The 25,380-nt window shown below is 51.0% G+C and overlaps 1 protein-coding gene across 1 annotated transcript; it reads left to right on the top strand.

The window, feature by feature from the left end:
- Nucleotides 1-1,197: 1,197 nt before the first annotated feature.
- Nucleotides 1,198-24,962, top strand: LOC118933672 (solute carrier family 22 member 20). The gene is made up of 10 exons (XM_036928245.2): nucleotides 1,198-1,569; nucleotides 1,642-1,745; nucleotides 3,148-3,302; nucleotides 5,224-5,392; nucleotides 5,945-6,068; nucleotides 6,870-6,985; nucleotides 13,548-13,762; nucleotides 15,336-15,444; nucleotides 15,639-15,842; nucleotides 23,590-24,962. The coding sequence occupies exons 1-10, from the start codon at nucleotides 1,198-1,200 to the stop codon at nucleotides 23,684-23,686; spliced, it is 1,665 nt and encodes a 554-aa protein (XP_036784140.1). The 3' UTR covers nucleotides 23,687-24,962.
- The last annotated feature ends 418 nt before the right edge of the window (nucleotides 24,963-25,380 follow it).

The raw sequence follows: 25,380 nt of genomic DNA, 5'->3' as shown, positions 1-25,380 counted from the left end.
TGACCCCTGCCTTTCCTGCCCACTCTGGCTTCTGATGCTTGCGTTGAAATCCAAACCCCTACTTAGCACAACCTGACCCCCCAGGAAGCTCCCTAGAGCACAGAACCTCCTTCAGATCCTGTGAAGGTGGGGGTTGCCCCTGAGACCCAGACACCTGCTGCTTATGTAAGCTGCTCCAGGCCCCTCTGGGGTCCAGGCTTTTCTTACCAGAGATAAGAGTGGATTGAGTGGGGGGTAGGGGTGAGCTTCGAACTAACAGTATGTGCAGGGCCAGGGTTGGTGGAGCCCAGGTGGGCGTGGGGGCTGCCCTCAGCTGCTGGGAGCCCCCAGTGGGGTCTCAGGTGGCCGACTGCGTGGCTGCTGCCTGCCACACCGGGGCCCAGGGCCTGGAGCAGCCGTCCTGAGCCTGCGCTTTGCCTTTGGGAGTCCCTGGGCCGGGACTTCCTGGGCCTCGGTTGTCCTTTTCAGCAAGGGGGTGGCCCACCACTTCCTGGGAGCCTGGCGTGGGTGCAGCAGGCCCTGTCCTTTCAGTCCTCCAGATAGGGTTTTGTTTCATGAGAGGGTCTGGCTGGTCTCTGAGGCTGAGTGCCTAGGGCTGGGGGCAGGGAGAATGGGGCTTCCTCTTGGCTGCCTATTTGGGCCTTCCTAAAGGGCTTAGGAGTGTCTCCTGTGTAGCCCCTGACTTCTCAGGGGACAAGCAGCCATTATCCCTGGCAGCCCTTTATCTGACCTCTGAGCATTGAAAGCTCCGACCTGGATGGAACCGGTGACAGGGACTGGGTGCCACGTGCTGTGGCTGGAATCGGACTCTTGAAGATGCCTGACAATGGCCTCCAGGGGAAAAGGGAGGTGATGGTGCCCCATTTACTGCAGAATCCTCCTGGGGAGGCCAGCGGCCAGGCGGCTAGGCCTGCAGATCTGGGCAGGGGGCTGTGAGGCAGCCCTCTGGGACCCCTACTCTTCTAACTTGAGAGGTGAGAAGTTGAGAACAGTGAGGAGAAGGGGCCTGGTGGGAGGGGGTGCCCTGCAGACATGAGGACACCCGAGGCTTCCTGTGGGGTGTAACCAGACCCTGCTGAGCTGCAGGACACAAGGCATGGCAGTGCTAACCTCGGCCTGTTCCTCCACCTCCCAGGGCCTTGCCCCAGCCCCTTTACATAAGCGCTGGCAGGCTTGGCCTCAGGTCAGCCCGTGGCCATGGCCTTCACAGAACTGCTGGATGCCCTGGGTGGTGTGGGTCGCTTCCAGCTTGTCTACACCACCCTGCTGCTGCTGCCCTGCAGCCTGCTGGCCTGCCACAACTTCCTGCAGAACTTCACCGCCGCTGTGCCCCGCCACCACTGCCAAGGCCCCGCCAATCACACTGCAGCCGCCAATGACTCGGGGGCCTGGCTGAGGGCCGCCATACCCCTGGACCGGCTTGGGACCCCTGAGCCATGCAGGCGCTTCGTGGAGCCTCAGTGGGCCCTCCTGAGCCCCAACACCTCCATCCAAGGGGTGGCCACGGAGGGCTGCAAGGACGGCTGGGTCTATGACCGCAGCACCTTCCCGTCCACCATCACAATGGAGGTCAGAGGGGGCTGAGGTGGTGGCGGGGGGCTGCCCAAGGCTGAGGCTGGACCAACCCTGTCTCCCCTGCAGTGGGATCTGGTGTGTGAGGCCCGCGCCCTCCGCGATGTGGCTCAGTCCATCTACATGGCCGGGGTCCTGGTGGGCGCTGCGGTGTTTGGCAGCCTTGCGGACAGGTGAGTCTGGGGATGAGGGTCGCAGCCACCTGATGCCCTTCATTAGTTTTTCTTTATTAAAGTTTCTTTGAGTATTTTCAAATGGACAATACATACAGTACATTCACATGGTTCAGATTCCAGAAGACAGAAGGCAGCAGGGGCATGTCCCTTTTCCACTCCTGCGCTGCCCTCCTGTAATCTCGAGAGGGCAGCCTGGCTTCTGTGCGTCTTACAGAGATATTTAATGATTTAGTGCCATCTAAGTAAACATATACATACGCTCTGTTGCCCCTTTTTATACAAATGCTGGGACCTCCCCCGCATGCTTCTGTTCCTGGCTTTTTCACTGCAAGCCTGCTGCATATTCCTTCGGGAAGCGCTTTCTATCCTCCGTGCTGTCCGCTCTGCATCCAGCTCGTATGCATGAGCCGGGACTGACCACAGGGGCCCAACCGGAGGCAGTGGCCCCTTGAGGGGGACGCCTGGCACCGCAGCATGTGGCACACGGCCGTGGCTGCTGGGATCGGCCTCCTCTCTCCTCTTTTCCCTTCCTTCCTGCCCTCCATCCCCTTCTCTGCCTCACCTTCTCCCTTCTCTGCCACCCCTCCTCTCACACGAAGGCCCTCCTGGCCTGCAGACCCCACATCCAGGAGCACAGACCGCTCCCCGTGCTGCAGGCCGCAGCGCCTTGTGGGTGGCTGTCACCGCCCTCGTGGCCCCGTCACCACACATCCTGGTCTTCCTGCGCATGAGCTTGTGTCTTACCCACGGGGTCTTGTCTGTCACCAGCCCACAGCTCAGGCCTTCCACTCAGCGGCGATCGGTGCATGTTTGTAGCAGAAGGAACAAGCGAGGGAATGAGTGTGTCACGGGGCGTCTGGAGAAGAAACGCTGCCGTCGTCCCCTACTCGCCCTGAGGCCCTCCTGGCCAAGCTGGGGCCCCAGGCGGGAGCCTCGCTTACAAACGGGGCAGTGCCAAAGCCAGAGGGGGATGCCCCCGCCCCACCCGGCCTCCCTGCGTGACCAGTTCACACGGGGTACTGCTCCCAGCGGCCCCGGCCTGGCCAAGGGCTCACAGTGTGGGCTCTGGTTTGGGGCCCCGCTCCAGCCCCAAGCCTCAGGGGGCTCTCTCACTGGCCGCTGCACCTGTGTCTGGGCCACTGCAGAATCCCTGCCTTTTCCTGGAAGACCCGGGGCCGGATAGGGGCAGAAATATTCCTGGGAAGGAGCGCCTCTCTTGGCCTCCAGTTCCCCCTCCCCGCCCTGCCTTGGGCCAGCCTCCAGAGGTGCGGCTCCCTTACGGAGGAGGGGCCTGGGGTAGGGTGGGGTGGGGGGCTTCCTCTAACCCTCCCGCAGGACCCCCTGGGGGATGTCGCTGTCGCCTGGGGAAGCCTAACCCTGTGCTCCTGGCCGGGCTCAGGCTGGGCCGCAAGGCCCCCCTGGTCTGGTCGTACCTGCAGCTGGCGGTTTCGGGGGCTGCCACCTCGTACTTCGGCTCCTTCAGTGCCTACTGCGTCTTCCGGTTCCTGATGGGCATGACCTTCTCAGGCATCATCCTCAACTCCCTGTCTCTGGGTGAGTCCAGCCAGCCAAGGAGGGCCTGGAGGGGAGGGGGCTCACAGAAGGGGGGACTGTCCTCACTGGCCATCTTTCCTGTTGGGCTGTGCTAGTGTCCTCATCTAGGGATCTCAACTCAGCCCCTCCCACCGGGGCTCTTGGGGACCTGGGCTCTGGGCAGCAGCCCTGCCAGGGGTGAGCCGTGGACCCCGGCTTGCAGTAAGCTGAGAGGGCTGGGTTCCTTTCCTGCATGAGTTAGTCAACAATAAATACCACTTATTAAGGACTTACTGTGTGCCAGTCTCAGGGTGGCTCAGGGTGGGGACACAAAAGTGACATGAGACACAGGGGTCTCCAGAGCTGCAGGAAATCCCAGGTGATGTGACTTCAAAAAGAGTGGGTTCACTCAGGCTGCAAGGGTGGTGACTCCTGGCCTTCTGGATGCCAGGTGGGAATGTCTGCACTGCCTAAAGTAACAGCGTGAGGCCTCACTGCAGCCTGGTTTCAGGCTGGGTGGCTCTCGCAAAGAGCCCTGTGGGGCAGTGGGAAGCCCACCCTGGGCCTGTGCTCCCCTCTAATTACTTAGTTTGCTCCTGGGGACACCACTAGGCCTCGAGGATCTGAAGGGGATGCCAAAGATGGAATGGTTCTTTCATCTCAGTGGGGGAACCAGGATGCACCAGGCCCACACACATGACGACCACCTTATATACACACACCCCTACGTGTTCACACATACACTCACTACTACTACATTCCAGACGCAGTTAAGCGCCTTAGATGGAGCAATGAACACTGCAGAGCCTTGCTCCTGTGGGTCCTGTGGAGCCCGTGCTCTTGTGTGGGAAGACAGGATAAACAATGCAGATAAGCAAATTGCATAGTATGTTAGAAGGTGAAAAACACTACAGAGGAAAACTAAAGCCCAGGAAGGGAGTAAGGATGGCCCGGGTAGTGGGGAGTCTGCAACTTTTATCTGACTGGTCAGCAAAAGACCTCACATAGGGGTTGCTGAGCAAAGCGCCTGCGGCTCTTAGGGGAAGGAACATTCTAGGGTCCTTGTGGCTGGAGCAGAGCTGGGGGGTGGGCGACAGATGAAGTCTGGGACACGGGGGCAGATCATTAGGCCCTGTGGCCAGTTAAGGCGTTGGCTTTGAACTGAGTGAGATGGGAGCCACTGAGGAGCCTGAGCTGAGGAGAGGCCTGACCTGACCCGACCTGATGGTGTCTGCCTGGATTCCCCCAGAGGCAAGGGCCAGGGTGTTGCCACCCAGGAGGCAGGAAGGGCTCTGCTCCCCACTGTTGGTAGAAGCAACTGCCTGTGCTGAGTGCCTGGGCACATGAGCTGGCTGCTCACTGCCATCCATTTGTTATGGTTGCCGCCTAAGAGTGTGCATGACTTACTTAACCAGTCCCCCATCGATGTACATTTAGGTTGTTTCCAAGTTTTGCTATTTACAGAAAAAATCATGTAATTAGGAGCCATTATATTTTCTTTCCTGCCAACTGTTCACATCTTATGCCTGTTTTTTTCTTTGGCCTGTGGGTTACTTTCCTATTGATTCATAATATTGATTCCAATATTAGCAAAATTCACCTTTTATTGGTTATTTGAGTTGCTTTTTTTTGTCCGACATTATGACTTTGTTAATGGTGTTTTTTCTTTTTTAAATTCAGACACTTCCTATTTTTATTGTTTGTTCATCTTTCCTTTTATTGTTTCTGGGTTTGGTGACACTCTTATAAAAGTCTTTCCTGGCTCAAAGATTGAAAAAAAGTCTTCCATGATTTCTTCTGATATTTTTCATGGTTTGATTGGTTAGTTTTGTGGTCCCCTGGAGTTACCTGGCCTTGAGGAGTGAGGTCGGAGGTACTGCAAAGGGGATGGGGTGAATTAAATAAACATGCAGCCCTGAGCCTGCTCTGCTTTCCTCTGCAGTGGTGGAGTGGATGCCCACCCGGGGCCGCACGGTGGCCGGGGTCTTGCTGGGGTACTCCTTCACCCTGGGCCAGCTCATCCTGGCTGGCGTGGCATACCTGATCCGCCCCTGGCGGTGGCTGCAGTTTGCCGTCTCCGTTCCCTTCCTCATCTTTTTCTTCTATTCTTGGTACGTCCTGAGCACAGGGTGGGGAGGGGGCAGCCTGTGTGTCTGAGCCCCCACCAGTCCCTATAAGAGGTTTGGGGTGTGGGGCTTCTGGACGTGGTGGGGATACAAAGGAGGGCCGGTGCTCACATGCTCTGGTAAAATCCCTTACATTAGTATGGGGCTCCAGAACGTTCCAAGCGCTTTTCCTTCATCAGTTCCTTAGCCCCTCAGGACAGCCCCATGGCATTTTACAGGAGGGGAGCTGAGGCGCACCTCAGGGGGTGGGGTGGTCCGTGACTTATTCAAGGCCACCAGGGGTCAGAACCTGATTCAAAGCCTGTGCTGTGCATGTCCAAAGTCCAGTGAGTCTCTACGTGTCCTCCAGTGACTTCTGTGTGACATGCTGCACAGAAGGGACGCTGGCATGCCCCCCAGTCTCCCCGACTCTGCAGACAGCAGGACATTTCACCGTTTTTAGGGTCTGAAAGAAGGTGAATTCAGGTGCAGTTGGGTTTGGGGAATGGAAAGAGCGCCACTCAACCCTGGCTCATTCTTCATCCCGCTCGGTGCCAGGTGGCTGCCGGAATCGCCGCGATGGCTCCTGCTCCACGGCAAGCCCCAGCCAGCCCTGCAGAGCCTGCGGAAGGCGGCTGCGCTGAACGGAAGGAAGGAGGAAGGGGAAAGGCTGACCAAGGAGGTAGGCGGGGCGGGTAGGAGGAAGAGTGGAAGCCCAGGAGCCGGGGTTTAGCAGCTTCCGGGACTCACCCCCAACCAGGTGAAAAGCCCGGGAACAAACGGAACGGGAAGTGTTCCGGTGCCGCAAGAATGTTTAACCATCGAGTGGCTGTGTGATCTGGGATACATGATTTAACTGCTTTTTTCACCAGTCTATCCATCTGTGCAGTGGGGAAATAACTCCATTCTCACTGACATCCGGCTGAAATTTAAGTAAAATAAAATTTAAAAATACTAAAATAGAAATCATAAAGTGAAATTATCAAATAGTAACCAAAGCACCTTTATTATAAGATAGTTACCATTTGTTATAAATAAGCACCCCATGCTGGGCACTATGCTAAGGGCTTTATGTACATAGTCCCATTTAATGCCTCACTTTTGCCAACGAGGAAGCCGAAGTTTGGATGAGTTTGGTAATTTGTACAGTGGAAAGTGGCTGAACCACTTGGGACCCCTCTTCTTAACCGTTGGCCAAGACCATTTCAGAGCCTATTCCAGAAGCGAGGGTCCTACTAGAACCACTGATGGCAATTTTATCCTAATCAGCAGGCATGTCAGGAGACTTCGGACTCATGTTACAGCCTCTACTTCTCCCCAAAGCCCTGGAAACAGCCCAAGGGTCTTCAGTCCCGGGATGGGAGCCTAGAGCCAGCCATCCTGCCAGGGGCCTCAGCCTTGGCCTCCTTCCCTGGGTGAAGGGAAATAGCAAGGAAATAGGCACAGATCCCTCCCTTACCCTGATCAAATTTCCCTCACCCAGGTGGTGAGCTCCTACATCCAGAATGAGTTTGCAAGTGTCCGCACCTCCAACTCAGTCTTGGACCTCTTCCGAACCCCAGCCATCCGCAAGGTCACCTGCTGTCTCATGGTGGTCTGGTAGGTGGTGTGCTCAAGCCCAAGCCTTCCACCTGAGGCAGGGCCGTGCCTTTTGCCCCCACGTGTAAACTCTGTTCTAAATACTCTTAATGCAATGAGCAGGTGAGCCTTGTGAAATCAGTCCTGTTCCGTGCCCTTTCTCCAGGACCCTCTGAGTATCCAGGGTCCTCTGGCCCTCTGCTGGGTGCTTAGACGTGCTGACTGATGAGACATCCATGCTGACCTAGGGACCCTACATCTGAGCAGTGGGTCTCACCTGGGCAGGGACACCCATTGGAATCACCCAGGCAACTGTCTTGCCAATGGGTTTCAGCCCTGGGCAAGTTCACTATGGATTCAGTGTGACCAAAGGAATTGACAGCAAAACGTTCTTGGAATGAAAAGGTTATACCCAACTTTATTTCCACGGTGGCACGTCAATCACTAAAATCCCATTCATTCAGAGCAAGTCTGCATGCAGCAAGCCCATCTCTGCCTCTGGGCCTCTCTGCCCCCACAGCCGTCCTCTGGGCCTCTGTCCTCAGTGCTGCCTCCACTCCAGCCTCTGCTTTGCTCTCCTGCAGCCTTGCAGCCATGCCACCATATTGCCCAGAGCACTGGACAGAGATCTTTATAGAGTCAATAATGATGTATTGCCCACACCTGTGTAGTGAGCTAGCCAACCAGGGCCAGGTGAGAATCCTGGCCACAGGAACTTTCATTTTATCCACAGCAGCTTTTCCAAAATTCACTTTGTCCCACCCTGATATGCCCTGGGAACTTTGTAGGAGATTCTGGGAAGTGTCCCACTCTGGGAAACACTTGTGGGTCCAGAAGGGGACAGACAGGGAAACAATAATTTCTATGAGGTGTGACACGTGTCCTACTAGTTGTTCTCCTGGTTGGGACTGCTGAGCGCCTCACACAGGAGATGGCATTTAAGTGGGTTTTAAAAGATCGTTAATAGTTGCCAGGTGAGCAGAAACGAGTTCAAAACAGGTACATGGGTATGCAAATGTGAAACGGACAAAAATACAAAGGCAATCTGTACCTGTTAGCACAGACTGGGAGCTGGCAAATCCTAAGGGAAAAAAAAAAAGACCATTTTAATTTCACGTGACAGAATATCCTGGACATTTAAATAATAGGGATTGATATTTATGAAGTAGGGAATGTGGGCTATGAATCTGTTCTCTGGAGCAGATCGAACACGTTTTTTTCTTCATAATTTAAATTAAAGTATAGTTGATATACAATCTTATTTTCAAGTATACAACACAACGGTTCTTCAGTTACCCACGTTATTAAATCCTCACCCCAACTAGTGCGGTTAGTATCTGTCAACATAGAAAGATGTTACGGAATCACTGGCTATGTTCTCCATGCTGTACTACCAGCCTCATCACCCACTTACATTATGATGGAGAATTTTTGTGCCCTTTTATCCCCCTCCCCCTCCCCATCCACTCACCCCTCCCCCGTGGTGACCACCAGTCACTTCTGAGTCTCTGAATCTCCTGCTATTTTGTTCTGTTTCGTTTTTAGACTCCACAAATAAGTGAAATCATGGTATCTGTCTTTCTCCACCTGGCTTATCTCACTGAGCATAATGCCCTCTAGGTCCATCCATGTTGTCGCAAATGGCAGAATTTCTTTCTCTTTTAAGACCGAGTAATATTGCATTGTATATATGCACCACATCTTCTTTATCCAATCATCTATTGACGGACATTTTGGTTGCTTCCATTTCTTGGCTATTGTAAATAATGTGGCAATAAACATGGGGTGCATATACCTTTTTAAGTGAGGGATTGTTTTCTTTGGGTAAATTCCTAGGAGTGGGATTACTGGGTCATATGGTATTTTTATTTTTATTTTTTGAGGAACCTCTATACTCTCTCCATAGTGGCTGCACCAATTTACACTCCCACCAAGAGTGTAGGAGGGCTCCCTTTTCTCCGCATCCTTGCTAACACTTGTTATTTCTTGTCGTTTGGATAGTGGTCATTCTGACTGGTGTGAAGTGATATCTTATTGTGGCTTTGATTTGAATCTCCCTGATGATTACGGATGTGGAGCATCTTTTCATGTGCCTGTTGGCCATCTGTATTTCTTTGGAAAAATGTCTGTTCAGGTCCTCTGACTATTTTTTAATCAGGTTATTTGAGGGTTTTTTTGGTGTTGAGTTGTATGAGTTCTTTATTTTGGATGTTAACCCCTTATAAGATAGATTATTCATCAATATATTCTCCCATACTGTAGGCTGCCTTTCTGTCCTGCTGATGGTGTCCTTTGCTGTACAGAAGCTTTTTAGTTTGATGTAGTCCCACTTGTTCCTTTTTGATTTTGTTTCCCTTCCAGCACTCTTGTTTCCTGGTAACCAGCTGGGCTCTGGGAGACCAGACTACCCAGGTGACCTCAAGTAAGTCAGCCAGCCTCCTGGTGCCTCAGTTTGCTACTTATGCACCTGCCACTAAGGTCCTTGTACGGACTGGAAGATAAGACACCTAACTGCACACCTGCCAGGGAGAGCACCCTGGGAGAGTCTGTGCTTTGATTTGAGTTTGGGGCTATGTCCCCAGTGCGCTGGAAATGTGGGAATGTCCCCCACTATGGACCTTCAGTGGGTTTCGGCCCCAACAGCATTGCCTGCAGGCCAGTTCTGGCCCCAGGCAGCCAGACAGCTCCGCAGATCCAAAGTTAGGGGAGAGACACCCTTCTGCGATCGCAGCTGCTGACCGGCTCAGGCTCTCCGCTGGCCCACAAACCCCTGCTTCTTCATCCTCTTCCCACTGGGAAGAAACATGAATTCAAAATTCCAGGGTTGAAAGTCCCCTCTTGGATCCTTCTGGAAAGAATAAGCCAAGTGCCCTTCTGTTAAAAGGAAGTGATTTGGCCATGTAGTGATCAGGTCACCCAGATGATGGGGGTGGTTTCTGCCAGCAGGTGGGGGAGATTCACCTGTGGGGCTGGGCAGTCCTGCAGTGGGCGGGGGTGGGGGCCGGATTCTTGCAGTTCAAAAAGGGCTCTCGGGAGGAGGTGTTAGGAGCTGGAGGACTTCCACAGGCTCCCACTGACTTCTATTGTAAATGCCTTCTGTTAACTTGGGTTTTTTTTCTTTGTTTATCCTAAATTACAAAAACAAGGCATACTTACTGTAAAAAGCTTTTTCCCAAACGATCTAGAAACATACAGGCAGTGTGGTGTATTGCTTAGGAGGCAGGCATTTGGAACCTGACTGCTTGGGTTTGACTCTCAGCTCTGCCTCTTACGGGCTGTGTGACCCTGAGCAAGTTACTTAACCTCTCCGTGCCTAGTTTCCCCATCTGTAACATTGGTACCCTAATAGTATCTACCACACAGCGTGGTTGTACAGATCAGAAGCAGATTGAGCAGCACCTGACCTTTGATAAATTTGAGGCATGTCACCTGTTATCACTAAGATGAAAGTACACGGTCCTCTTACTCTATACTCTCCCTCGCATCCCTCAGCAGCAAACCCTGTGAAACATGAGCTTCTATCCTTCCAGACCTTTGTACATACAAGACATGCACACATATTCTAAAAAAATGGTTAATACCATACATCTCTGCTACTTGCTTTTTCTAACTTAATCAGGTCTATAAATATCTTTGCAGTGCTACATGAATCCAGTTCATGGCACATGGTTGCTTTGCAGTAAATGTTTGATGAATGAATGAACCAGTGAATGAATGAATTTTAAAATAGGGTGAGCCACAGAATTGTAAGATGGCAGGAATCTTAGAGAATGCAGGTCCGTTTTTCCCACCACGACAATATCACTGTGATGACATTCCCGGCTAATCGTACTCAGTCTCTCTGGGAAGACTCAGTTTCCGGGAGCTTGCTTCCTTCAAAGGCTGCGCCTTAGATTCCTCACCCCAACCCCCAGTGGAGCAAACATACATGTTATTAAGCAAAGGATATGAATGGAAACCAGCTAGTTTTTGACAGGGTGTCTCTCAATCCTTTCAATGGTCATTTTGCTTTTTGTATATTGTATTAGTCTAATGTTGCTGCACAACAAATTACCATGACATAGGGGCTTAAAACAATACCCATTTATGAGCCCACAGCTCTGTGTCAGAAGCCCGGGCATAATATGGCTGGCTCTCTGCTCATGGTCTTTTGATAAGGCTGAAATGAAGGTGGTGGCCAAGCTGCATTCCTTTCTAGAGGCTCTGGGGAAGAATTCACTTCCAGGTTCATTCAAATTGTTGGCTGAATTCAATTCTTTATAGTTGTGGGACTGATGGCTTCATTTCTTCACCAGCTGCTAGCTAAGGGCCACTGTCAGCCCGTAGAGGCCACCCATATTCCCTGCCACATGGCCACCTCCATCTCAATGGAGAATCTGCATCACAGCAGATCCCTCTCATGCTACGAATCTCTGGCTCCTCTGTCCTCACCCTTTATACTCAGATTTAAAGGATTTATAGGATTAGATGAGGCCCAGTTGACTCAGAGTCAATTGATTGGGGCCTTATTTCCTTCTGCAAAATCCTCTCACCACAACACCCAGGTTAGTGTTTGAATATAACTGGGAGAAGGTATGTGTACACCAGGGGCAAGGAATTTGGGGGATCATCCTAGAATTCTGCCTACCACATCTACTTTTTATTGAAGCTTAACAGACATACAGAAGTGCCTGATACTCAACGTGGCAAATTTTCACAACCTGCAAGCCTGTTGACCAGCACCAGGTCCAGAAGGAAGCATGAGAAGCCCCCAGAAGCTCCCTGACGTTGTTCCCTTCCAGTCACTACACTTCTCAACAGTAATCATTATCCTGATTTTAATGCCATAGATTACTTCAGCCTCTTTTTAAATTTTACGTAAATTAAACCACAGTGTGCTCTTTTGTAACTAGTTTCTCTTGTTCAGTTTGCTGTTTGAGAGTTGCATCCGTGTTATAGTATATAGTTTAACATATTCTTCATGTTGTATAGCATTCCAGTGTAGGAATATACTACTTGTGGTAGGCAGAGTAATGGCCCCCCAGAGAGGTCCTAATTTTTCAACTTTTCTGTGAAGATGAATTTATTCCAAAATTAAAAAAAAAAATGTAACAAAAAACTGTATCCAGAATATGTAATAGATAGATGGGCAGATAGCTAAAGCTTCAATCTTAGTGGTATTGATTCCTATCCTGACCCCAGGAGCCTGTGAAGTTGCTTCCTCACATGGTAGGAGACAGTGGAAAGTCTAGATGCTGGTCTCTCTGCCCGCGGTTCCTGGCACAGAGCTCCTAAAACGCTTGTAATTTCCGGATCAGAGCGCTAGGAGGCAGGGAAGAATTTTGCCTTTGTTTGGGGAGCCTCATCTGCCTGCTGACATCACAGCGCCCTGTGGCCTGAGTTTCTCAGTAGGTTTGGAGGCAGAAGCCGCTCGGCTTGGAGAGACCCCCTTCCGCCCCCGCCAAATTCTATTTTTCCCCCTCCCTCCCCACGTGCTGCTGGGCCTGTGCCGGCACATGGTCTGCAGGGAAACCAAGCCTGGCCAGCCCACAGGGTGAGTTCAGGAGGGCCAATGCCGAGCCCCTGCCTCGGGGCCCTCTCTTGTTTGGTTTTGCTTTGCTTTTAGTAGTAGTAAATGTGACAAAATACACCTACCATAAAATCTAGCGCCCTGACCATCTGTGAGCGCGCACGCCAGTGGCTGTCAAGCACATTCACAGTGCTGTGCGACTGCCGCCGCCATGATTTTCATCTTGCAAAACCAAAAAAAACCTCCATTAGGAAAATCCCCATCCCCTTCGACCCAACCTCTGGCAGCCACCTTTCCTCTTTCCGTCTCTGTGATTTTGGTACTCGAGGAACCTCATGTAAGTGGAATCATACAATAATTATCTTTCTGTGACTGGTTTATTTCACTTCGTGTGATGTCCTCAACTTTCAGCCACGTTGCAGCGAGATCAGAATTCCTTCCTTCTCAGGGCTGAGGACTTGCACGTCCGCACCACCTATCGCTCATCCAGTCATCTGTCGGTGGACGCTTGGGTCGCTTCCACCTTTTGGCTAGTGTGAATAATGCTACTGGGAACACGGGTGTGTAAATATCTCTTGGAGACACTGCCTTAGGGACCTTTTTTTTGGGGGGGGGACCTTTTAAATTTCTGTGGAGACCCTAAGTGTGGGAACCCCAGGCCTTGTCTGTCTCTGACCATAAGCCAGCTGGGCAGAAGCCACCATCTGCAGGTGAAGGTTTCTCGGCGAACACTGGGAGACACAGTGAGGGTCCTTGGAGGCTTCTTCGCCTGGTTGGAAGCCTCTCATTTTCTCCCTCTTAGATGTGATGCTCGTTGCAGCTACTGGAGGGGAGATGTGCTGACCAAGAAAACACACCCTGGACTGGTCTGGACTCAGCAGAGCCGGTGGCTGGAAAGGGATGCAGAGGGAGGGGGTTGGGCCCCAGGGCCAAAGTCAGAGACTTTGTTGTACAGGTCAGGGGATTTTATATCCCTAGGGAAAGAGTCCTGTGACACTCGTCCCGCATGGCCTCCCCCGGGCCCAGGACAGCGAACCTCGGGGTGAAGCAGGACTCTTCTGCCTCCCCTCCCAGGTTCTCCAACTCCCTGGCTTACTACGGCCTGGCCATGGACCTGCAAAAGTTTGGGCTCAGCGTGTACTTGGTGCAGGTCCTGTTCGGGGTCATAGATATCCCGGCCATGCTGGTGGCCACCACCACCATGATTTATGTGGGCCGCCGGGCCACGGTGGCCTCCTTCCTCATCCTGGCCGGGCTCATGGTGATCGCAAACGTGTTTGTGCCAGAAGGTAAGCTCTCTGCTTCTGCCATTACGGCCAGGGAGCCCCTGGGGTCTGGGGTCTGCTGGGCAACAGATACAGCAAGGGAACAAGGCTGAGGGATGTTCTTCTGGATCTGGGAAGGAAGTGACTGTCGGTCGGTAGAGTCTGTATTAAGCATTTAGTACTGGTATCAGCGTTGTGGAGGTGAGTCTACAAAGCACATGAGTCTTGCAGGCCCTCACTGTCTCGTCAGGAAGATGAGGCTGATGCCATGAAAACAACTGGCAGGGTGGACAGCTGGCCGGGCAGCATCTCAAGAGCTGAGGAGTCAGGATTTGAACCTCAGCCGGCTGGCCCTGGAACAGTGGTTTGCAAACCTGGCTGTAATTATCGCCACCAGGAGACCATTGACAATGCCCAGTGCCTGGGGACTCCAGGCCAACGCTCTTGGTCTCGAGGAGTAGCACCCAACCCTCAGTATTTACAAAATTGTTCAGTGATTCCAGCAAGAAACCGGGGCTGAGCTTCAGAGCCCCAGAGCACGTGCTAAACTGAGGGTCCAGTGGTCACCCCAGCCCTGCCCCCACGGCCTTGGGCAGGGTCATTTCTCTGTGCCTCAGTCCCTCCCTGTAAAATGGATAGATTATTACTATTGACATGTTTTTTTCCAATCTTTTCATCTATTTAAGATTTTGTGTTTGACATAATTGAGATATTTATACACAATAATATGAGTTATGTATGTGTATACATACTTAATATGTACATAAAATGCATCCTTTCTCAGTATATGTTGTAACACAAATATGCTTTTCCGTGTTAGCACAAATGTTTCATGACTCTAATTTTTTATTACTGTACAATATTCCATCTAGACTGGTGTTTTTCGACTCTGACTGCACATTGGAATCTCCTGGGGACCTTTAAAAAAATACCCACACTTGAGCCCAGACCCAAGAAGCCTTGATGTCATGGGGACGGGGTGGGGTCCTCCTGATTCCGGCATGCAGCCAGAGCTGCCAGCAAACCCAGAGAGCGCGCCGTCCTTCCCTTGACCGTTGCCCTGATGTTGGACATGTGCATTGAATTTTGATATATATAACCAACAGCATGATGAGCATATTAATAATGATGGAATCAGCAAACATTTCACGAGCCGTGGGCTCTTAGCACTCATGACAGTATGTCAACCTAATGATGACCCTGTGAAGCACATGAGCTCAGGGAGGCTCAGTAATAGAGACCAAGGTCACCCAGCTGGGTCAGAGCAACAAACTTTGTCCATATCTCAAAACTTGTCCTGCCACCCCCCAGGACTCGGTGACACATGGAAGTAAGGGAGGAGGAGTGGCTGTCAGAGAAGGGTGGTGTGGGGGCTTCGTGGTCCCGGGTGGGAACACGAGGCGTGGAAACCCCCATTCTCACCCCTGCCCACGTTAGGACTCTACCTCCCCTGACCAGTTAGGCCTGAGGGCTCACCCTCTGCTCCCCTTCTACCTTAGCCCCTCCTGAGTCCCTGCCATTCCCACCACCCCTCTCTGCCTCCCTGCTCCCCTTTGGGGCTCTGAGCTCCCCCCAGCTCTGCTTCCCTCCTCCACAGGTATGCAGACACTGCGTACAGCCCAGGCGGCGCTGGGCAAAGGCTGCCTGGCCAGCTCCTTCATCTGCGTCTACCTGTTCACTGGAGAGCTGTACCCCACGGAGATCAGGTGTGTGCACGGTGGGAAGCAGAGGAGCGCCCGTCTCATGCAGGGAGGCCCTAGAGCTCCAGGCTGACACCTGCTGGGCTTGCTGAAGCAGGCTCTTCTTTCCTTCCTGCTCTGCCCCCGACACCCAGCCCTTGCTGCTCCTGGCCCTCTGGGGGAGACCAGGCCACAGCCACTGACCTGTCCACACTCCTCAGGCAGATGGGGATGGGCTTCGCCTCGGTCAATGCCCGCTTTGGGGGCCTGGCTGCACCCCTGGTCACCACACTTGGAGAGTTCAACGCCATCCTGCCACCCGTGGGCTTCGGGGCCACCTCGATCCTGGCCGGGCTAGCTGTTTGCTTCCTGGCTGAGACCCGCAATGCACCCCTGGTGGAGACCATCGAGGCGATGGAGAGGAGGTAAGGGGCATCTGGGCAGAGTGGGGTGGGGGCGGACAAACAGCCTGTGGTTCCCGAGACACGTCTGTGGGGCACAGTAGCCTCCAGCTGCTGCTTAAAGGGCATGGCTGCATGTTAGCCATGAGAATGCCACCCATCTGTATCTAAGGGGCTTGGCTTAGAGCACGAACAAACGTGACAAGCATGGTAAAACAGCAATAAGAATAAACTGTTATAGGGGGTGTGCCTTGAAGTGAAAGCTGGCAGAGTGAGGGGACAGTTTGCGGGGAGGAGAGGTGCCACAGTTTGCAGCAAAGACAGGCCCTTGTGCTTGTGGGCATGGGCTCAGAGATTCCTGGCAACAAAAAGGGAACACCCTGGTAATGACTTTTGTCTTATTGTCAGAGGAAAAGGAGTGCTGGTTCCTTGGAGAAACTGAAGCTTTTCTCAGCAGTTAGCACTAGAAGTTTATCTCATGGGTCTCCTTAGAGAGGCCATTGAATAAGGTGACAGCAATGTCCTTGACAGTGTTTCTAAAATAGCGGCCAGAAGGGACGTGACAGGGCTTCTTGAAGCACTTCTCAGCAATGGTGGGCTCAGTGAAGACCCTTGCTTTTGGGGAACAGGTTGGGGAAGAAAACAGCGCAAGTCCGTAGCTTTTCGAGAGTCCAGCTTGACCCCCAAGGCTGAACCCATCTGTGTCCAGAGGCCTGCGTGGGTGGGCTGTGTTGGCAACATTTAAAAATAATCCCCCATGAACATCTCATGTCTTCCCTGAGCCACGGACTCACAGAGACCAAGGAACCTTCTTTGGCAAGGCCTGGCATTTCTACCTCCAGAAAGTATTTTGAATCTGCCCTTCTCTCTCTCACCCCCACGGCCATGCCTCCTCCTTGGCCGACAGCACCAGGAGCCTCATGCCCTCCCTGCCCCTCTCCACTTTATTCCCTACAGCAACTAGTATGGAAGGCTTTTTAATGCAAAGAATCATGTGCCTCCCTCCTCAGGACCTTTCCCTGGACCCTTTGCATATGAGGATAGAAACTGAACTCTTACAAAGCCCTCAGGGTCTGGCCCCTGTCCACCTGCCCATCATCAGCCTGGCCACCACTGAGGCTGTTCTGTCTGTCTGGAACGTTCCGCCCTTTGCTCTTGACCTGCTTAATCCCCACCCTCCCCAAAGATGTGGGTCCAGGTATCCCACAGCTGGGTCAATATTTGTAGCCCAATCCAGAGCCCGTTTGCAGGTGCTCTGAGATGGTGCCTGGGGGGGCCCAAGTACATGAAAAAAAAAAACGATTGGGAAGCCCCCTGACCTCATATTACAGACAGAACTGTAATGGCTCTGACCTGGGCATTCTTAAAATCAGGTTTTGCTTACCCTGGCTCTAGCCGAAGTCCCATGCCAAGTGAAAGTCTAGTTTTAGGTAACAGAGCTTCCTTTGCCCCTGCCAGGAACAACTTATTATAAAACCACACTGTGGTTGTGGATACGAGCCTAATACATCATGGAGACCATCTACTAAAATCAAGTTTGATTTCTGTGGTAGTTGGTAAGGACCCATCTGTCTCGGAGCCATCCGCTGAGTGGGTCTGGTCTAGCTGCTCCTGCCCAGTCGTCCGGAGTGAGGGGGGAGACCTTGCGTGAGCTGGAAAGTGATAGCCACAGTACAGGAGGCTCTCTTCAGCTCAACCAGTGTTGCAAAACAGCCACGTATTTTGTATTGCTTTTACCGTTTATTTTTAAAACTGTAGATGCATGTGTGTGTCCGTGGGTGTGTTCACATGTGAATGTGATTTGGAACTATCTCAAACTTACAGGAGAAGGGCTCGTGCTCAGCAAAGAACTTTTCTTTCTGACCCACATGAGAGAAAGTTGTTGACCCCTCTTCCGGATGCTTTAATGTGTATTTTCTCCAAACAAGGATATTCCCCTGCAGAACCACAGGATAACACCACAGTCAGAAACTTGGTGTTGATATGTGACGAGCGTTTACACCTCAGACCTCATCCAAGTTTTGGCAGTTCCAGCCCTGGCCCCCTCCCACCACGATATCCCATAAAGCAAGAGGACCCAGCCCGGATCACCAGTGGCAATTAGTTGTCACATCTTTTTCAGGCTGGACTAGGTCCTCGGCTGTTTTGACTTTCATGTCCCCAACAATTCCACAGGATTTTATAGTTGGAAGGACAACCGAGACTCCACAAAGCACACTTACACGAGGCTTTCCCAAGATAAAGGCCGATGCAGTGGGAGGAAGAACATGCAGGCTGCCATCGGGAGGCCCCGGCTGCCCAGCTGCATCTGCCTGGGGCTTTCTTTGTCCCCAGCATACATTTCGTCTGTGCACCACGTGCTGTCAGGATGAATGTGAGCTATCTGGATCTCAGGGAAGCCAAGTCACAAGCGTGCTGAGGGATCTTTAATACTCCATTGGTCCCAGTCAAAACCCGGCTGTGTAATCAGGTAAACCTACTGCAGACCACAAATCTCTCGTTTCCAGTCAACAATGTAGACAAGCTGGTAGAAGTTGCCTCCTGAGGGAGAGTCAGACTTGAATAGCACGTCACACCCTTGGCTTGGCTGATGGTCAGTGTTGGCTCCGGGTACCTTTGAAGTTGCACATAGAGCTCAGACAGACCAGTTGTGAGTTAACAATGACCCTGAAGGACTTTGGAGATTTCAGACCAGTTATTTTGTAGATTTTCCTTCGGTTTGGGTTTTTCTGTGTAACAGGTAGTAGCTTATGCATCGCCGGCGGTCCCGTCACCACCACAGAGCGCCGCTGTGTCCTGCTCCTTGCGTTCCCCTGGGGGCGGCACACGATCTGTCGTATGACTGCTGATGTCCCCCGTGACCCCTTGATTAAAGTGGAGCCACCGGGCCTCTCCGCAGTAAAGGGATACCTTCTCCCTTCGTAATTAACAAGCATTTTGTAGGGAAGTACTTAGAAACTATGTAAATAATCAGTTCCTCTTCAAACTTTCCGTTTATTATGCATTTATTTGTATCATTATGGACTTAAAAATTCCTCATTTTTTCCAGTGGCTTTCACTCTATTTATTTTGATGCCATTTTATGCTAGATTTGGCTAGTGGGAATCTTCTGATTTCTGTGTTTTTAAAATTTCTTAAGCACATCTGTGCTTTCTGGCACAACTAGATACCCTGGGCTCCACTGCCCCACAGTGGCCCTGGGAGCCGCTGCGTCTGCCTGTGTGTCCTGGTTCACTTCCGCAGGAGTGAGCAGAACGGGGCCCCCAGGTTCTAGGTGTGAGGGACTGATGGTCGTTGGGGTTTTCTGCTCTAAGCCTTCTCACTGGACAGAGGTGGGGCCAGAGCAATATACATAGAGATACACAAACCTGTAGATTTTTATTTCTGTGTCCATAGATCACACTGAGGACCATGAGTCAGCACCAGCGCCTCCAGTTGCAGTCCAGCAACCACTGGGTCCATCCGCTTTCTCCCTTTTCATATTTGACTCCCTTCTCTGACAGTGAGAATCTGCCTCCCCTCAGCCTTAGTATTTTTGCTTATTTGATCAATCCTCCTGCATGTCATCTGTCCCTTCTTTGAACCATCCACACACCACACTGAACCACCCTCCATGTGGACACCTACCCTGCTCTGCCCCGCGTAATGGCTTTAGGATTGAATTGTTCAGGAAGAAAGGCTTTTCACACATTTTTGATGACATACGTTTTAATTCTCATAAACACATAAAGGACAATCTCCTCAACCTCCCATTCCTCCAACCTCACACCCCTTTAGGTTCCCTTGTCCTCACAGGTAACCTCTTGGGATTGCAGCAGGTGCAACGATGCCAAAAGACAGGAGAGCCACGGCCAAACCCTATTTGCATCTCGTGTAAACTCTGCATAAGAAATTTAAACCTGTGGTTTATTAACAAGGAAGCAGGCATGGTGCTTTTTTAGCAAATAGAATGGACTGACCTCTTGGGGAAACAAAGCCCACTCTTGGCTAGACACCAGCAGGACCATGTCCAGATGGAGCTGTGCCACGAGTGAGCTGGAAGAGTGAGTGCTGGGCAAGGAGATGTGCAGGATGCTGCAGGGTTTCACCTAGTGTTTAGTTTAGGCTTTTGAAATCTAATCTACATATTCAGTTATCAGTAATTGAGTTCCTACCAGGTGCCCGACACAGTGCCAGCTGTAGAAGGCAGAGTTAACAAAACAGGTGTGATCTCTGCTTTCTTGAAGCTTATGGGATAAGAGAGACACACAGAGAACAAATACACACAGATAAATGTGTAATGAAGAGAGAGTAACTGGGTGGTGGGAGATGCCTCTCGACTTAAGGGGAAGAAGAACGAGTGAGCCAGGTTGAAAAGGGGACAAGTGTGTCCCTGGAGGAGGGAACAGCCTATGCAAGCTCCCTGAGGTCCCAGACAGCTGGGGGAGCTGAATGAACTTGAAAGAGGAGGCTGGAGAGGGTGGCAGGGGCAGCCCAAAGACCACACTGAAAATTTAGGCTTTTATTTTAAGTCAGTGGAGAAGCCACTGAAGGACTTGGAAGAAGAGATTGATGTAGTCCAATTTATTTATTTATTTATTTAAACTTTCTGTCCCCTTGGTGTTAGTAAATCTCAGCCTAACTGGGGCCTTGGGTCTTGGCATTTAGGGCAGTTGCTCTAGAACAGTTTCTCAACCTTCTTACATTATCACACACACACCCCAACCAAGGGGCCTTTTTACATAACTTTTTTCCTAATCACACCCCCTCCCTCCCAGTAACATTTTAAGACCACAATATACTGTGTATCTGTTCATATACTGTGCACTTTGGAAGGCCACAAACTGTTGTAATATCTCAGATTTTTCTGCCCCTCGGGAACCAGCTTTTGCCCCCTGGGGCACACTCTTCAGCTATGATTATGTCCCAACAGCCATAGGACGCCTTGCAGCTAAGATTTTGAGAGCCCCTGAGAAGCTTATCATCAGATACACACTCAACATGCCCCCGCATGATTTTCCGGTGTTCTGGTCCATGGGCTCCTGCAACGACCTGTCCGGGGTTCTTCTTGACAGCCCTTGTCCCACCAAACATGAAACAAATGACTTGGCTTGGTTTGGTTTGTAGGAAATGGTGGTGCTGGGGAAGACAAGGCCAGACAGCCTCTCCTGTGCGTCTGTCAAGTGGAATTTCTGCTATGTGGACAATAAGAATTCAAGAACTCCTCAGCCCATCTCATTTTCCTCAATTTCTAATCTCATCAGATAATTATGAGTGCTGGTCACAGGCCTAGGACGTCAGAAATGAAGAGGAGACGAAAGAGAAGAACCTTCCAAGGTTCAAGCTAACCATCCCCACGATGGCAGCGAGCCGAGAGGGATCAGTGACAGCAGCCTCAGCATGCTGGGCGTCCTCCAGATTTATTTCACAGGCCAGGAAAAATCCATTAGCAGATAACTTTTTTCAGAGTAAATGGCCAGGTCCTTTCTTAATCACAAGACCAGATACTGTTTCTTCAGAAAGGTCAGCTCCAGGAACCCAGGAACCCAGCTGGGCCTATGCCACTGTTTGCTGGAGCAACATAACAAAGGAACAGTTGGCTAACCCTAGTGAAAAAATCCTTTTGTGTAAGAGTAAAATGTTCACCAAGGAGGAGATGCCAATAGGGGCTAAACAGAGGAGAAATAGCCACACCTTAGTCATAACCAAAGAAATGTAAATTCAAACAGGGGGAGGTGACCTTTGAAAATATCCAATAAGGAAAAATCTTAAAATACATTAGTAGTCAATACAGGAGATGTGTAGGAAGGGGGAAGGAGATGTCTATGATCTTTCTGGGAGGTTCTTTGACATTACTGATCATAAGTTGGGAACATTTTCATATTCTTATTAGCAACAATGACATTTCCAGGACTCTGCCCTGAAAAATAGACTAAGATGTGGACAAAAGTTTATTTACAAGGATATTCGTCACTATGCTTAACATACCAGGAAAAAATGTAAACTCTCCAAATATCCAGCAATTTACAGAAATTATGATACATTGTGCAACACTGGAAAGCTACATTGATCAAGAGTTTTTAATGGCATGGGGAATGTTTACAGTATATTGTTAAACAGTATAATTACTTAGGATATTTTTCTAATTATGTCAAGAACTAGAGACTTGAAAGAAAGAAATATGTTAAAATGGTGACATTGGTCACCTCCAAGTATGGGTGACATTTAATTTTTTTCCTGCCTGCTTTGTTTTTTAAATTATCTCCAGATTATCTGCATTGAGCACATTTTCTTTGGTAATCAAGGGGAAGAGGCACACAAAGAAAAAAATCATCAAATTTCTATTAGAGATTTCCCAGACACAAGGCAGCCCCTCTTGAAGCCTAGAAACAGATGCTCCCCAAAGCCTGCCAAGACGGTAGAAGAGCCAGCCAGGAGGGAGGCAGCCCAGCCCTGAGAAAGTTCCAGGGCTCCCAGCAGTGCCGTCCCCGGAGCTCCTCCCACTGGTGGGGAGGCTTGGAGAGGTGAGGGGCACGGGGACAGGTTTTCAGCTCAGGCCCTGGGTCAGCAGGGACCTCCTGCCGCCCTCCCGCCCACGGTGAGCACCAGTTGTATAGATCACACAAGCATTATATTTCAGACATTAAAAAATAAAACCATGGACTTCAGGTCTCACAACAGATTAGCTCAGATCATCTTTGCTAATATGATGAGTTTAAAAATGGTACAAAAGAAAGCCTAGCCATTGCAGCAATTGAATCTGAAGAATGTCTTTAGGAATTCATCTTTGAAAGGGATGGGAAATCTATCAGACAGAACTGGGGGAAACAGGCGTGTGGGAGAGGCTCCTGCCTCTCAGCGCCATCCACTGGCATGCAGCAAATAAAACCAACAGGCTGGACGAACCCAAGGGACAGTCAGAAAGACAGAAGGTTTAAGGGGCAGAAGAGAGAGATGTAGAAGGAGAAGAAAGGGACATTTCTTTGTGGTTATGGTAAGAATCACACACACAAAAAAATGGCTTAAACCATTGGACAAAAAGATTAGAAATAGAAGAGTTAAGAGGTAAGGGTAAAATCACTGATAAAACATTTTGAATGTTGAAAATGTTCTAAAAATGGAGCAAGCTAAAAGCAGATTGGAGAAATTGGCAAGATGTGTGAATGGTTACAACAGAAAGGCAATGGAAACTAGGACAGTTCAGTAGAAGAGCAAACAATTCTCAGCCTGTGAGATACCCGGATAAAATAAGGGAGACCAGAACACGGATCATGTCAAAGACTGAAGGGCTAAAGAGAAATAGGCAAAGCTGAACCTGGCCACACGACAGAATGCCCTGGCAGCGGCCCTCGGGTGCTGGGGAGGCGCTTCTAGGTGACTTACGGGCACTCTTCCTGCCCCTGACTCGGTCCCTCCCTGCTCCCTGGGGCTGCTGACTGTACCTAGGCATCTGCCGGCAGGGTGGCCTCAGGTGTGCATCTGGCCTCAGGTTCTCACTGGAAAACCCTCTGGGCCTGCCACCTTCCCAAGTCTGGCTCTTACCAGCCAGGCCAGGCTCTGCCAGCTGCGGGACCTCAGGAATGGAGCAGAGAGGGACAGGACAGGACAGAGGGCGGGTGCTCCCTGAGGTGCCCCGCAGGAATAGGAGGGTCATGACGGCTCCCGCCATCCTCCGGGGCTTTGGGACAGTGGAACACACAGCCTGCGCGTGGCACAGACCACGCCATCTGCCCCCACCTCCTCCCTCCTGCCCTTCCACATCACTCCTGCATTTGCCTTTACGTTTTAACAGAGTCAAAGAAGGCCTTTCCAAGAAGGAGGCAGAAGAGAAGAGCGAAGAAATTTCTCTTCAGCAGCTGGGAGCTTCTCCCCTCAAGGAAACCATCTAAGCTGCCAAGAGCCCAGTGCTTGCTGGCAGTGCCTCAGCCGGTGTCCAGACAGCCCCCCAGGAATGCTTCCAGCCTGACGGGGGCGAGGCTCGGCCAAGGACCACGGAGGCTCTGCCCGCAAGCCGGGGCTGGGCTGCTGGGGGAAACCGAGCTGCAGCAGCTGGCAGGGACCAGAAGAGGACCGTCTGCTTCCCCATCCTTGAATCTGCCCCTTGAAACACCTCTGTTCATTCTCGTTCCACCTGAAAGCACTATCTTCGCAGGGTTAGGGTGATGTTTCGGCCCCTCACTGTCCCTGTAACAGCCCCCTCCTTGAGGAAGTCCTTGAGGAACTTCCAGAACTCATTTGCTCCACCATTTGGCATTTACTCTTCCTGCCTCAGACAATTAAAGCTCTCTTCCCTTGTGCATGTTTTACCTCACCTGGAAAACGTCTCCACAGGGCCTTCTGCCCCTAAAGGGGGCCTCACAGAAGGTATGTGCTCAACAGATAGATAGTGAATAAATGATGAAGCCAGACTCGGGCAGTGGATAGAGACCTCCACCCATCATTCCCAGTCCTGGCAACACCGCTCTGCAGAAATGGGATGTGATTTGGTTTTCCCAGTCTTAAGAGGGATGAATCCCTAGGATGGCGCAGCGTCCCTCTGAATTTGAATCCACTTCCATCTCAGATTTTGGACATGTGCCTCCATCCCTGACCTTGACCTTCACCAGAATTCAGATTAGATTCATGAGGGATTCATATCCTGGTCCATTGAGTGAACTTGGGCAAGTTTCCTTGTCTAACCCCTTCCTCCTGGAGTTCCTAGACAATCAGATGGGATCAGAGCTCAGCTCCCTACAGTCCAAGGATAGGCGCAATCTGGGAAAAAAGCAGGAATATGCAGTTTGGGCAGGAACCACTGTAACCTGCCGTTTCACCAACATTAGTCTTCCAAAGCTTAGCCCTTGGAACAGAACTTGAATGGAGATTCCTCCAAAAGGCTGTCCCAAGGCCTTGGTCTTGATGCACTGAATTTTCAGTTCCTCCCATAGATACAGCCTCTTGTTCAAAGATCTGCGACATGAGCTTTCCTATTTGAGTTGTTCTCAGCCTACAACCCTCAGCAGATCAGTAAATTTGAAAGTTGGAGGGCTGTGGTGTCTGGTCATACTCGAAGATTCATTTTTGGAGCCACCTCTTCCAAGCAGCACTCCCCGACCTCTCTTGCCTGCCTCTGGGCTCCCATGATACCATCTGCATATCCTCCTGTTAACTTTAAAAATAAATCAGTTATTTTACCAGCAAAAATAGGTTTATTTGGGAACAGCAGAGAATTCCAATCTGGAACAAACAAGCTACAACCGAACCACAGGCAAATCCAGAGAACAAAGTAGAGGAACACGCCTTCATAGAGAAAAGGCCTGAGTTGGGAAGGCTGTTCTAAGCAAAAAATTCATTGGAAGAAACTGGGAGTCCTATGTATCATGGCTCCTCATTGGCTGAGTTGTGTCAGTCTCTCATTGGCTGGTCTGCTGTTAGGTGGAAGGGGGAAACCTTCCTCCTGCTGGGAAGTAAAGTAGCTAAAGCAGTGCCGGGTACCTCTTTTTTGGCGGAGTCTGAGATTTAGGGGAGGTGGGCATCACAGTACCCCCTGCTGGCCTCTGGCTGTCATGTCAGTGAGGTTTCCCATTATTTTCACACTCCCTCC

This window comes from Manis pentadactyla, chromosome 9 (assembly GCF_030020395.1).
Source record: "Manis pentadactyla isolate mManPen7 chromosome 9, mManPen7.hap1, whole genome shotgun sequence".
NCBI classification, from domain to species: Eukaryota; Metazoa; Chordata; class Mammalia; order Pholidota; family Manidae; genus Manis; species Manis pentadactyla.
Note: the sequence above shows the minus strand (reverse complement) of the source record. Positions and strands in the feature narration are given on the sequence as shown.